Source organism: Podarcis cretensis (genome assembly GCF_951804945.1).
Source record: "Podarcis cretensis genome assembly, chromosome: 6".
Classification (NCBI taxonomy): Eukaryota; Metazoa; Chordata; class Lepidosauria; order Squamata; family Lacertidae; genus Podarcis; species Podarcis cretensis.
The window spans coordinates 96325162-96339860 of record NC_137175.1 but is presented as its reverse complement, the minus strand read 5'-3'; the positions used below and the strand labels follow the sequence as shown (position 1 = coordinate 96339860).

General features: G+C 44.0%; 1 protein-coding gene across 8 annotated transcripts in view; it reads left to right on the top strand.

Annotated features, from left to right (window-relative positions):
* The window catches only part of RASAL2 (RAS protein activator like 2), a 239765-nt gene that overhangs the window by 106320 nt on the left and 118746 nt on the right, over positions 1-14699 (top strand). For all 8 annotated transcript variants that reach the window (XR_013840015.1, XM_079981082.1, XM_079981081.1 and 5 more), the window contains exon 3: positions 8565-8691. Coding sequence is in view for 7 of the 8 variants with exons in the window: in XM_079981082.1 (XP_079837208.1) it covers positions 8565-8691 (127 nt within the window). In the remaining variant the exon portion in view is untranslated. The remainder of the gene's footprint in view (positions 1-8564; positions 8692-14699) is intronic.

Below are 14699 nucleotides of genomic sequence, written 5' to 3'. Positions count from 1 at the left end.
CTTCTTTGGAGGTCTTTAAGCAGAGGCTTGACAACCATATGTCAGGAGTGCTCTGATGGTGTTTCCTGCTTGGCAGGGGGTTGGACTCGATGGCCCTTGTGGTCTCTTCCAACTCTATGATTCTATGATTCTATGATTCTATCCCCTTCTCCTTGTGCCCTTCATCTTTCCCAACATCAGGGTCTTCCAGGGAGTCTTCTCTTCTCATGAGGTGGCCAAGGTATTGGAGCCTCAGCTTCAGGATCGGTCCTTCCAGTGAGCACTCAGGGCTGATTTCCTTCAGAATGGATAGGTTTGATCTTTGCTTTCCAGATCTTCTTGGCTTTCCAGATGTTTCTTGGCTTTCCCATTTCCCATCATCCTTGGCCATTGGCTGTGGCAGCTGGGGCTGATGGGAGGAGTTGTTCAGCAACATCTAGAAAGCCAAAGGGTTTGCAGCAATGCTGGGAAACGTCTAGCCTGCAGCCAATCTTGGCCAGCCAGGGGCTCAGTTGCCGCAGGAGGCCATATCTCCCAAGCCATGTTACCTGTCAATCAACTGATGTCCCTTTGCTTTATCAACAGCAGGTACCTGTTCTCAGCTTGACAGTTTATGGATTGGAGTTAAATCCTGCTCAGTTTGTCTGTGCACACCTGTTTCCTACTGAGAATAGGCACACACCACCAAAGGAAGCAGCCCCCAGATGTTGTCTAGGCAATTGAAAGCAGAGGCTGCTCTTCTCCCCCATCTGATACTTGTGAGGAAAGGGTGTACTTACTTCGGTTGTGCATGCCTGTCCCCTGCTGGAAACAGGCGTGCATTGCCAGTGCAGCAGGATTTAACTCCTATTTGACAAGAATGAAGGTTGAACCCAGCCAGGAACATGCATCCTCAGCCCCAAGAATAAGCCTGTTTTTAACACACACCCAGGGGAGAGGCAAACAAGCGCCTTGCTAACCATATGCTTGGCACTTCAACAACCACCTTGTGCTATAGTTCCCAAGCAAGACCAGACACATGCAAAATGTGGCACATCCTGATAAGGATCTCGCCCATGGAGCCAGAAAGCTTCCACACCCCTGACCTAAAGTATTCAACTGAAGAAAATGCTGTGTTGCCCTTGCTTTCTTGGCAATTCACCTAAAAATGCAAGCAACCCCCTCCCCCCTCCGCCTCCCAAACTTAGCCTGGATTTTTAGGTCAGTTGGTCAATCTAGTATTTACCATACAGGACTGCAGGTGAGTTGAGAGACTCATAATTTTTAATTACACAGTCTCATTCTGGAAGATAACCACAGGACTTGCGTAGCACAATGGCTGAGTCTAAGCTAGGCTTCCTCAGCCTCGGCCCTCCAGATGTTTGGGGACTACAACTCCCATCATTCCTGACCACTGGTCCTGCTAGATAGGGATCATGGGAGTTGTAGGCCAAAAACATCTGGAGGGCCGAGGATGAGGAAGCCTGGTCTAAGCTCAAGAGCTGTGGACTCCCTGGGCTGCCTTAGACAAGCTAACTCTCCCTCAGACCCACTCGCTCTATAATGTGATAAATGTGTAAACCGCTTTGAGTATTCAGAAGTAGCATATAAATGTTAAGGCACTGATTTGCCATTACTGAATATTTTTCGGTCTACCTTCCAGGCATAGGTAAATGTGATGGGCTGGCATAAGCACGCACATTTTGAACCCACCCACACAGTTTACAGTTGTTCACAGTGATTTCTCACATCACATTTTGAACGTGCAAATGCTTAAATACAACAAAATCATCTTCTCTCATAACATAGTAGAGATGAGATATGATTATGTTCAGTGTGATGTCTTGTGATCTATATACCGAAAAATAATCTGAGAAAGTTGCTAACCACAGAGATGCTCATCCTTCCTACATGCAGGAGAGGGGGAAAGTATATTTTTACGTGGGCAGAATTGTGAGTATAATTACATTAAAAACAATTATCGGGAAGTTTCTTTAAAACTTGAGTGATATAACTGGGTGTTTGTTTCAGCAGCTGTGCCAGAAAGATGTGAATAGTATCAGTCCTTTTGTTGGAAGTGCTAGAATGTGATAGGTAATTATCAGCTGAAGATTTTGCTATTGTATGATAAATTCTTCCGATAAGAACCGAGGTTTATGGGCCTTTCCTGAAAACAGGCTTTAATTTTTGTGCAAATGTTACCCAATAGTTGCATGAGATCTGAATGCCTCTTTTTGCAAGGTGGCCCTTCTGTTGCCAGGGCATTGCATTATCCCAGCACTCAGACGACAATGACTTATTGTTAGGAAAATGCCCTTTCTACCAACACTCTGTTCATAGCTAGTTGTTGCTGTACAGCAGGCACGTCCAACTCCCAAGAGACTGCGATCTACTCACAGTATAAAAATATCTACCCATTGTCACTGGAGGATTGACCAGAGCTTTTTTTCGGGAGCCAAAGTTGGTCCCAGGATCAACCAGTAGATCACGATCAACCTGGTACTTGCATTGAGTAATGGGTGTGACTGGAGCCTATTGGATAGTGTCCATTACATCACTGTTATTACAAGTTGTTGTTCTCCTCCCTCCTCTTTACATCCCTCCCATTTGGAATCCTTTAAGAAAAAAATTACTAATTCTGTTCTTTAACTTACCATATTTAGAGACTGGGGACTGTATGTTCCTCTTCAATTTTCTGCTTGGCACCAGATCAGTCTGTTTGTTTTTTATTTATGTACGCAACTACAGCAGCTGCGGACGCAAACTACAGCAGCTGCGGACGCAGGTGGCGCTGTGGGTTAAAGCCTCAGCGCCTAGGGCTTGCCGATCGAAAGGTCGGCGGTTCGAATCCCTGCGGCGGGGTGCGCTCCCGCTGCTCGGTCCCAGCGCCTGCCAACCTAGCAGTTCGAAAGCACCTCTGGGTGCAAGTAGATAAATAGGGACCGCTTACCAGCGCGAAGGTAAACGGCGTTTCCGTGTGCGGCTCTGGCTCTGGCTCTGGCTCTGGCCAGAGCAGCGATGTCACGCTGGCCACGTGACCCGGAAGTGTCTCCGGACAGCGCTGGCCCCTGGCCTCTTAAGTGAGATGGGCGCACAACCCCAGAGTCTGTCAAGACTGGCCCGTACGGGCAGGGGTACCTTTACCTTTACCTTTACAGCAGCTCAGATTTTGTTAGCCCAAAGTGGAAGGTGAGAGAGCTTCCTAAGAAGAAAGAATGGCAGCTTAAAATGATAGAATATGCAGGCCTAACAGATTAAGAGAGCAAGAAGATCAAGTATATAAAGAGGAGTGGGATTTTTGTGTGGAATATTTGGAAAATAATTGTAAGCAAGTGAAAACACTAGCAGGATTAAGGTAAATTCAACAATAGAGTGGACCTTCTGGATATGAACTTAATTCATCCCGGGGGTCCGTACTTAGCCCGAAAAGTCCATATTCAGAGGCACCGCTTCTTCGCATGTGCACGGTGTGTTAGAGCACTTCTGTACACACACAAAGCACTTCTGCGCTTGCATGCGCGGCAAAAGCCGCAAGTATACACTTCCAGGTTTGCTGCGTTCGCAACCCGAAATTACGTTATCCGAAGGTATCATAACCCGAGGTACCACTGTATAACATATAAAAAAGAGATATAATGGGGAAACTAAATTAAATGGATTTTTTGTTAGAATATGCAGAAATTATGGGGAAATTCAAAGAACCATGGAAGGGGAAGGAGGGAAGTTGATGGATGTACAATTATAATGGTGGATATTCAGTGATGGAAATGTATATTTGAAAATTTCAATAAAAATCAATTTTAAAAAATAGATCAGTCTGTTTGTTATGTCAGCATTCTGCCCTTTCTACAAGAAGCTCAGAGCAGGAATTAAACTCATGTCACTATGAGATAGGTTTGGCTTGGAGACTAACTTGCCCTGAAGTTCCAGAGCAGGATCTTGAATCTCCTATCTGCCATATCTCATCCCTGCACTCTGGCACATTATACTGGCAATAAAACTAGCACAAAGTGTAGTTCTGAAGGTAAGATCTGAATATTTCTGCCACCTAGAAAGAGCATACCACTTACGAACCAGGGAATCCTGAAAAGGAGTCGATATATGGTGCTGATAATGTCAAGGTTGCAGTTTTAATCCCCTATGGGACAACTGCATATTCATGCATTTCAGGGGATGGGACCAGATGATCCTCAGGGTCCCTTTTAACTCTACAATTCTATGCTTTATCTAAACCATTTGCTGAGGATTTCTCACTTGGGGTATTACTTCTGGCACATATAGCCAAAGCAAACTTACTTGTAGATCAGAATAGCAGGAAGGCCAGTTGTCTTCTCAAAACACGTGTGGCTGTTCTATGGCCAAGTTACTCCCCTTTCCAGCCAAGTTATCCCTCTTTGTCTCCCATCAGCATGTTACAAAAAGGCTCGACCACTCTTCTTTCAGCAGCTTCGAGAAGGTTGGCAGTAGGAAAGCATTATTTAATGTCTGGACAGGGTACAAAGATTTATTGGAAAATAAGACCCCAAGGTGGTTGTCACCCATGGAGGCAAAGGCTTTGAAAAAACTTAATATGGAGGCCAAATGGCCAAAATATTGGGAGATACTAGAACAGGAAGGAGACAAAATGAAATTGCAGAGTTTTGAGAAAATCAAAGATAAAGTGCGAGATTGGCTTCATTATTATCAAATAAGAGAGGCCTACAATCTGGATAAAAAATTGGGCTTCCAGGTGGAAAAATCGAAACTGGAAATAGAATTGCTAGAACCTAAAACTAAGATTATTTCAAGAATGTATAACTTGCTGTTGAAATGGAATACTCAGGATGAAACAGTTAAATCAGCTATGATTAAATGGGCACAGGACATTGGTCATAACATTATGTTTGCTGACTGGGAAAAGTTGTGGACCACCGGCATGAAGTTTACGGCATGTAATGCCTTAAGAGAAAATATTATGAAAATGATTTATAGGTGGTACATGACCCCAGTCAAGCTTGCAAAAATTTATCACCTGCCTGACAATAAATGTTGGAAATGTAAAGAAACTGAGGGTACATTCTTTCACCTTTGGTGGACGTGCCCGAGGATTAAGGCTTTCTGGGAGATGATATATAATGAACTGAAAAAGGTATTTAAATATCCCTTCCCTAAGAAACCAGAGGCCTTTCTCTTGGGCATAGTCGGCCAAATGGTGTTAAAGAAAGACAGAACGTTTTTTATGTATGTGACAACAGCAGCAAGAATACTCATCGCAAAGTATTGGAAGACACAAGATTTGCCCACTCTGGAAGAATGGCAGATGCAAGTAATAGACTACATGGAATTGGCAGAAATGACCGGCAGAGTCCGTGACCTGGGAGAAGAAGTGGTGGAAGAGGATTGGAAGAAGTTTAAGAATTATCTGCAGAAACACTGTAAAGTGTATGAATGTTAAAATGATGTCGGATATGAAACAACACGGCATCAGTGGTACAGTGTTAAAAAATATGTAAAAAAAAGCAACAGAAAAAGGGTGAAAAAACAAGGTTATATTATGTCAAAGCAATTAATATGGTAAAGGTGTTTAATTATAAGGAGGAAAGATTGGAGACATAATAGAAGTGATTGCAATAACAAGAAATAAGTTTTGAAGAAGGGTAAGGAGTTGCTGTACCTAATTGGTTAAAGGGGAATACAAAAAAGGGAGGCGGGAGGAGGTCAAGAAACGAAGTTTTGGAAACATGAGTCTGAAAACTGGAGTTTTTGTTTTTAAATTTTTATTTTCTTATGTCTTTTTTCTTTCTTATTGGATGTATTGTTTTTGTTGTTTTATGACGCTTTGATGCATCTTTTTGTTTTTGGAAAAATAAATAAATATATTTTTTTAAAAAAAGAGAAGGTTGGCAGTAAAAAACTTAGGTCACTAGAGAGGAATAGGTAAGGGGGGTTATTGGTAAGCTATAAGCCATACGGGGTTCACTGGACATCCAGTTACTATTCAGATATATAAGAGGACAATGGACTTCTGCATTAAATTTTCCAGAAGGAGCATAAAGCAGGCTCTGGCCAAGCCCCAACTTCCACCAGCCCTGCTCCATACCCTCCTTGAGTGCTTTTGCCTGGCTTGGCTCTGTCCTTAAAAAGTGTGATAATGTCAGGGGTAGGTGGGTGTTTGTGGGTGTGGACCATTTTTGTCTGCTGGAACGTGGTCTCCTGTGGAAAGGCAAGGGTTTTGCATCCTTTGCTCCACCTACTTTTCCTCTGGCCACGCCCATCATAGATGTCAACCATCCCTTACTTGGTGGGAAAGTCCCTTATCCCAGCTCTGTGTCCTGCTGCTGTCCCTTATTGATGATGTCCCTTAAATTTCCCGGGTTTCAAAGGAAGCATCTCCTCTCTCTCCCTCCCTCCCTGCCAGCCAGGGAAGAGGGAGGTTCCAACTGTGTTGCTTGGCTGCGTTGCTCACCCAATAAGGAGCCTAAGAACGACTCGGGGGTGGAGCTTGCATGCCTTGTGCCGATCAAATCGGCTGTGTTGCCTGGGGACTCGCCTTTGCTCAGCGCTTCCCAGCAGAGAGGTGATGGTGGTTTCCCTTGCTGCATCCCCATTGCTGGGTTGCTGTGCTGTGGGAACAAGCGCTTGAGGCTTCATTTGGCTGCTGGCTGGGTTTACGGCCTTTGGCTCGGAGGGGCTCAGAAGTTGAACATACCTGTGCTCACAAAATCCCTTATTTTGGCTGCGGATCCCTTATTTTCGAGGCTGCTGGACCCTTATTTTCAAATCTGTAAGTTGACAGCTATGACGCCCATGTTTGGCTCGGGCTCCACCCACCACTGGCTGGTTGCCCCTTGAATGTTCTCTTGGGCTGAGAAAGGTTTCCCACACTGGGCATAAAGAGGTGGATGCCTCGTCCGTGTAATGCTTAAAAAGAAACTTTACAAATGAAAAAGGAATCTAGCCAATAACTTTCAAAAATATTGAGAACATACACGAATATGAGAAACTTTATATGTATCTCTAGATGTGTCTGGACAGAGAGATAGTATGCTGAGTTCTAGCCATATCTTAAAAGGTAATTGCAGACACGGTCATGAGAGTGTTCAGCTGGAAAGGAAATATCAGCAAAAACTCCAAGTGCAGGGGATGAATAATTGACAGGTCCAAGTGGAATTTCTGCGCTAGGCAACCAGAACTGCTCCATCAGCTGGCTTGGAGCTTCTTGGAGGGTGAAGTCTCCCTTCTTGAAAACAGAAACTTAAGAGCAAGGCATGCTTGTGCTGACAATAGAGGATTGATGAGAAGGAAGAGGAGCAAACAGCGATACTGCATAATTTAGGCATGCCACTCCTGGTTTATGACCTTGCAGATCTTGGTTTTACAAATACTTGGCCCAATGAAATTTGCTGTCCAAATCTTTCTTAGTGCATTGAGTACATGATTTGTTCCAATGCCTAAAGGAGGAAGAGTGGACATACCATATTTTTTGCCCTATAAGACTCACTTTTTCCCTCCTAAAAAGTAAGGGAAATGTGTGTGCGTCTTATGGAGCAAATGCAGGCTGTGCAGCTATCCCAGAAGCCAGAACAGCAAGAGGGATTGCTGCTTTCACTGCGCAGCGATCCCTCTTGCTCTTCTGCCTTCTGAGATTCAAAATATTTTTTTTCTTGTTTTCCTCCTTCAAAATCTAGGTGCATATTGTGGTCTGGTGCATCTTATAGAGCAAAAAATACTGTATTTTTTATTCCCCCCCCCCAGCTGAGTCCATAGACACATAAATATGCATGTAGGACTCCATGACTAAGGAACTGAAGAACAATCAGGGGAGCTGGGCAGAAAGCTGAGCTGAAAGTGTGAATTTCAGTCTGGAAAATTGCAACTAATGTGAGAGAACATGTAACATACTAAATCCATATATGTCAACATATTGGTGGTGGTTGTGTGTCCCCATTTCCCACCCATCCAAAATTACGATATGCCTGTTGCAGTGTCTTTCTCTGCTTTCACTCTAGCTCTTTGTTAGCAGAAAGTACACTTGGGGCAATTTATAACTCTGTCACAAAAGAGACCACCCCTTGGTCAGAGAGACAAGGTCCCAGATTTCATCCCTGGCACTGGGATGCTTTTACCCACAGAGTGGCTTACACCTGCCTATTTCATTTTCTAATATATTCAGTTTCGTAGTGGGAGCGCAGGGAACCCTGGGGGCATTGGAGAAAGTTGGGAGAGTTTTTCAAGACACAGTTGGAAACGATAACTTGATGCATTGCACATCTGACAAAGCGAACTTTGCTCCACGAAAGTTTGTGCTGTGATAAAATGTATTAGTCTTTATGCTGCCCCAATTCCCTTTTTGTTTTTGCTGCAACAGAGAAACACAGGATTTCTTTGGACCTTTAAACTGCATTGTCTGTGGAACTGTGATGCTTGCTTCCTTTTGCCGTGCACGGTTTCAAATAAAAACTAGATTGCAGATGTGTCCAGATATCATCTAAATAGCCCCCAGTTTTGCCGACCAGTGCTATGGAATCGAGGCATTAATTCTGGGCAGGAAAAATTCTTGATTGCTTCCAGCAATTTATGTTGAAAAAAAGAAATTTATAACCTGCCTGTGTCTTTTTCATGTGCAGATGGCTGTGGAAGGAGGGCAGGAACAGGCATCGGAGCCTTCCAAAGGGCGTTGCCTGCGGCGCACCGTGAGTGTTCCTTCGGAGGGTCAATTTCCTGACTATCCGCCAGAGGGAGCTACTAAGCTTGGTAAGCTATATGAGTAGAACACGCAATGTAGCTTTCGAAGCTAAATTTCCATGAGAAACTGCATTCCATTGCAGAGTACTATAATCTTCCTGTTTGAACAGACAGCACTGGAGGAGTGTTCCAGTGAAGACCATATAGCAATGACACTGTCAGTTAATGTTGGGCAGCTCAATAATTCCAAAGTGTTCGTATTTATCTGAATCCACGTAGTTTCTCTTACGTTATCCAGCGCCGACACAACTGTTTGCTCCTGAAGCTGCTGAAGAATCCTGGAATTTAAAACTGTTTATCCCAATAGCATGGTATCTTCCATGGGCGGTTTAAAGTGACTCCAACTACTTGTGTGAGCTGCCTAGTTTTGTTTTCATTTTTATTTGAGCCCTTGGCGCTTGCAAGTAATAAACCGAAACCTGTGCTTTGTTCAGAGATTTTCACTGTTTTGTCATAGCACCCTCACTCAGTTTAACATAAAAAGTTTTAATAAGAGTCTATTGGAAACCAGTTTATGAAAAATCATACTTTTTCTGTGTGTGGGGCGAGGGACTGTCCCCCTTGAGAAGCGGTGAAGGGAATGGGGAGAGCTAAGAAGCAAAAGCTTAGTGTAGCCAGAATTCCCCAAGGCTTGTCGCAAGAATCTCATTCTCTCTGTCTTTGGCTTGGGAGTTGGTGTCTTAAGTACCAGAGCTCTGCCTTCAAGCACCATATATAATAATAATAATAATAATAATAATAATAATAATAATAATAAACAATATTTTTTTATTTATATCCTGCCCTTCCCCATTCAGAATACCAGGCTCAGGGCAGCTAACAACAAATTTAAAACACTTAATTGATGCAACAAAAAACAGCATAAAATACAGTATAAAACTTGAATAACAATAAATTCAGAATTCAAAAGTCAATTTAGGGGGGAAATCCATCCAATAAACATTAGATGATCACCAGGGCTAGCTGGCTAAATTAGTCCTATTTGGGCCAGCGAGGAGACCAGGGGAGAATTAGCTGTGGGATCCAAGAGCGGGTAATCTTCATAAAAAGGGGACGGGGAGGGAAGGAAGGAGAATAAAAGATCAGGCTAAGTTCAAATTAAAGGCCAGGCAGAATAGCTCTGTCTTACAGGCCCGACGGAAGGAGGTTAAAACCTGCAGGGCCCTGGTCTCATGGGACAGAGCATTCCACCAGGTCGGAGCCATCACTGAGAAGGCTCTGGCTCTGGTGGAGGATAGTCTGACTTCCTTAGGGCCCGGGACCTCTAAACTATGATTATTCATGGACCTTAAGGTCCTCTCCGGGGCATACCAGGAGAGGCGGCCCCATAAATACGATAAACCCTGTTTTATCATTGGCGAGCCAAACTTGACATGATGGAAGCGGTCATGGCTGGCTTGTTCATTCTCATTCCTGTGTTCATTCATTGCCTACAGACAAGGGCCGAATGGAACACAGTGGTTGGGGGGGGGCGGCAGTTGCATTTGTTTGTTCCCATGTTTGCCCCATTTATGTACAGAGTGAGCAGACCTCTGTTTTTTAGCAGCACGTTTTGTGCCTGGGTGAGGGGAGATCTATCCCAGAAGCATGCCCTGAAAGACAAGGTAAAGGTAAAGGGACCCCTGACCATTAGGTCCAGTCGTGGCCGACTCTGGGGTTGCGACGCTCATCTCGCTTTATTGGCTGAGGGAGCCGGCGTACAGCTTCCAGGTCATGTGGCCAGCATGACTAAGCTGCTTCTGGTGAACCAGAGCAGCACACGGAAACACCATTTACCTTCCCGCTGGAGCGGTACCCATTTATCTACTTGCACTTTGACGTGCTTTCGAACTGCTAGGTTGGCAGGAGCAGGGACCGAGCAACGGGAACTCACCCCGTCACGGGGATTCGAACCTCCGACCTTCTGATTGGCAAGTCCTAGGCTCTGTGGTTTAACCACAGACACACCAAAGACAAGGTAGTCAGTTGTTAAATAAATAAAGCAACAAACCTAACCTGCTGTGCCTTACCTTGCCACCCTCTATTGCTTTGTGTACTTTTCTCCTCAGTGATACACTTGTCCAAAGCAAGATATAAGCTGGGCTGGCATGAGAAGTACCCGAATATAATGGCAGAGGAGGGCACACTTTTTGAGTTTAAATATCAGGTGCCACCACTGGCTGTGTCAACAAAGCAGGGACAAAGGCATCGTCCATTTTGTCTTGTTTGGCCCTTGGAGGCTGGTCACCTAAGGGAGGCCTCTCACCTGTTAGCTGACAGAGACAGTTGTATATATGCCATACCTGTATGGCCTGCCTCTGGCTTCTCACATGAGGACACTTTGTTGCTCTTTCTGAGTCTACTTTGCTGAAATGAGATCACTGAGTGACTCGCTTGAAAAGAGCTCAAATATATATATTTAAAGGACACTGATCTTTTGGCAGCAGCATACATATTAGTGACTTCCTGTTGACGGGAAGAATGCATCAGAGGTTGTTTGTCAGTTTTGCTCTTCTATCTTTAATCAGTGGCTAACAAACTGTACTTGTGGCTTAGTGATTAGCATTTTGCAGTTACAGTCATGATGACACTATTTCTGAAGCACCTGCCTTGTGTTTCTCGACAAGGTGCTAATCTCGGAGCATTAGCAGAGACGTAAGTAGGTATTGTTAGGGATGCAGGTGGCGCTGTGGGTTAAACCACAGAGCCTAGGGCTTGCCAATCAGAAGGTCGGTGGTTCGAATCCCCGCGATGGGATGAGCTCCCATTGCTTGGTCCCAGCTCCTGCCAACCTAGCAGTTCGAAAGCACGTCAAAGTGCAAGAAGATAAATAGGTACCACTCCGGCGGGAAGGTAAACGGTGTTTCCGTGCGCTGCTCTGGTTTGCCAGAAGTGGCTTAGTCATGCTGGCCACATGACCCGGAAGCTGTACACCGGCTCCCTCAGCCAGTAAAGTGAGATGAGCGCCGCAACCACAGAATCAGTCACGACTGGACCTAATGGTCATGGGTCCCTTTACCTTTACCTTTAAGTAGGTATTGTTAGGAGAAAGAAATGCTGTCTTGGCTTTTAAAGGAGATGGGAAATGACAAGAGGTACAACAATTAACAAGCGAGACACATTGCTAAACTGACAAATGAAATTAGGATTCAAGGGCATTTGATTCTACCTCTTCTACCTCACAAATTAGTTGATTGAAATGGAGGGTGGGCAGCCATTGTTCTCAGTGAATTGTACCCAAAGCATACCAGGAGACATTTATATTTCTATAGCCCATGGATTCCAAGGGCAATGTAACCTGCCTGGATGCTGAATGAGGCTAAGAAATTTAACCTCCTTGCCCATTTTATTAACGTGTGCAACCAAAGTGGGAAAAAGCCCACTGGCATGATGGGATAGTCCATATTTTCTGCAGCATATTTCATATGGACTATATTGGGGCTCACCAACTTTCTTAGAAATTTGGAGGGGGGAACCTGTTGTGGACACCACCACAAAATGGCCACCATGGAATCATGGCTTAATGAAAAAGAACAAGTAACTTGCACAATAACTTGAGTATAAGGTGGATGTGGGAATCTGAGCACAAAACACTCTTTTAATCCATATTTTTCTACCGCAAACTGTAATTCCATTTCAAAGAATGCAAATATTGCCCAAGAAAATGAAAGGCACCCAGTTCTGCTATGGCTCTGGCTTCTCCCTTTCCTATTCCCCCTTCTGTGCTTTCCTTTTAGCCCTACCACTAGCCCTATTTTCTGCCCTCCTCCCATAGTACAATGCATTGCAGGGCAACTAATACAGTGGTACCTTGGTTTACAAACTTAATCCGTTCCTGAAGTCCATTCTTAAACCGAATCTGTTCTTAAACCGAGGCGTGCTTTCCCTAATGAGGCCTCCCGCCGCCAGTGCCCTTCCACCATTCGGATTCCGTTCTTAGACCAAGGTAAAGTTTGCAAACCGGGACACTGCTTCGGGTTTTGCAGAGTTCGTAAGCAGGACTGTTCTTAAACAGAGGTATCACTGTATATCAGATATTTTACAGGGACTAGATTTTGTAGGCAGCACTGCGACAGTGCAAGGATGGGAAGAACAAAACACATCTCTGGAAAATAAAAGATCGTGTACGATGGCCGAAATACATAGCTTTGAATTATGCTCACTGTTTTTCCGATAGTTTAGTTAGTTTAGGATTGCTTTTTTGGGAGAATCTCCTTGTTTGAAGGGCATGCTTCACAGTGAGCTGAATACTTAAGTGTCCCCCTTAAAGATGACAATGAGAGCTGATCCCGGGGAAGGAGAGCGTTGGAGCTGGATGTGACTGAAGCGAAAAGGAGAGACAGATGGCAGCCAGCAGCATATGCTAACAGCAACAGCTGCACCCAAAATAGCTTTGGAATGGACACCAAATGCTGAAAGCACAAGAGGATAGACAAAATTGCTAGGATAGAAACTGTAATGCAGAATTTCCAGCGCCACCTCCGTATGTGTGCACATGCAATCTATATAATTGTCTTATTATATTTTATGAAGGGTGGTGGCTGAACTTACTGCTTAGGGATCTTGAGCTAGATTTATTATATACATTATCCCGAATGTAGTTCAGTGGCCAAGCTGTTTCATTTGGAGCCCTGGATTCAAAACCCCTGTTTAGACGTGAGTGTGGCAGTTCATAAAAGCCCCGATATGGCCTTTGTGAGACTGTAACACTTCAGTCAGCATATGGGGTGAATGGGTTGCATGTTAGAATGCTCTACCAGAATGAACAAAATGTCTCTGAACCTAGAAAGAAAAGGAAGCAGAAAGGCTAAGCTAGAACCCTTTCCATGGCCTGAATTAGAGACCAGACATAAATATGAAACTAATCAAAGAGTATGCTTTCCATTGATCCATCTCAATAACTGATCACAATATATAAACCTATGCAGCAAATGCACACTCGGACGCCTATATTTAATCCATGACCATAATCGGGAAAATTACCAAATTGCAAATAGTTTGCGTTTGCTTCGTTTGTAGGTAATTATTGCACATCATAGTTACGACTGGGGCCTCTGTGTTCACCACCCTTGCAGCTGTCCCTCATTATTTTAATTACATTTCTAACTTCAAGGGACAAGGATCTGGTACATTCTGATATTCTGGTAATCAATATAGTTCTCTGGTCCTCTTTTGGGGGGGTGGGAATCTTGTTAAACTTGTTGAACTTGTTCTCCATGTGGAAAGGTTTTGGTTTTTAATCCTTTTGTACATTATGAGGAACTTGTTCAGCATTTGTTTCAAACCACCTTAGAATCATAGAATTGTCGAAAGGGACCCAAGGGTCATCTAGTCCAAGCCCCCTGCAGTGCAAGAATCCTGCTCACAGCCGTCCCCGGATGGCCTCAAACGAAAAACTTTCTGGTTTTAACAGCCAGCCACCCCAACCCATTGTGCCACTGGGGGCTCCTTGTGTGTGTGTGTCTTGAGAGAAAAAAGTGTGGGACATAACTTTTTTTAAAAAAGGATACTTCCTAATCCACTAATTTCCATAGTAAATTAATAGCCTTTTTGAACTAGTCTTTTTAGTGCATCATTTACAAGGCCTTCATATTCTGAGTATTCTGTTTTTGAAAATCTATAGGGTTTCTGGGTGGTGTAGTTATCCCCCAGAATCTATGATTCTATGATTCTATGAATCTATTGAAAGTGCAGCTTAGGGGAAATATCTCCCTAATAATGGCTTTGGTTACCAGGAAAGAAATACTGTGCGGTGCTGAAGCTGTAATTAGTAACAACAAAGCCTGTTGTTGCTTCTCTCTCTAATTGGAAAGAAGGCAAAACATGGTTTGGGGGATTCCCTTGTGTTTTGGAAAGCTGTAATTGTTGCAAATGAGGGAAAGTCAGGCCTGAAATGAGTCCTTGGGAAGAGAAATTAATGACCATGACCTGTTGAGAAGTTTACTTTTTCTGCATCTTTGCATATGCCCGATTTTAGTGTTTGTTCACTATCAGCTCTAGCAAAAGGCAAGAGGAGCAAGAACAGGCACTGGGAATCT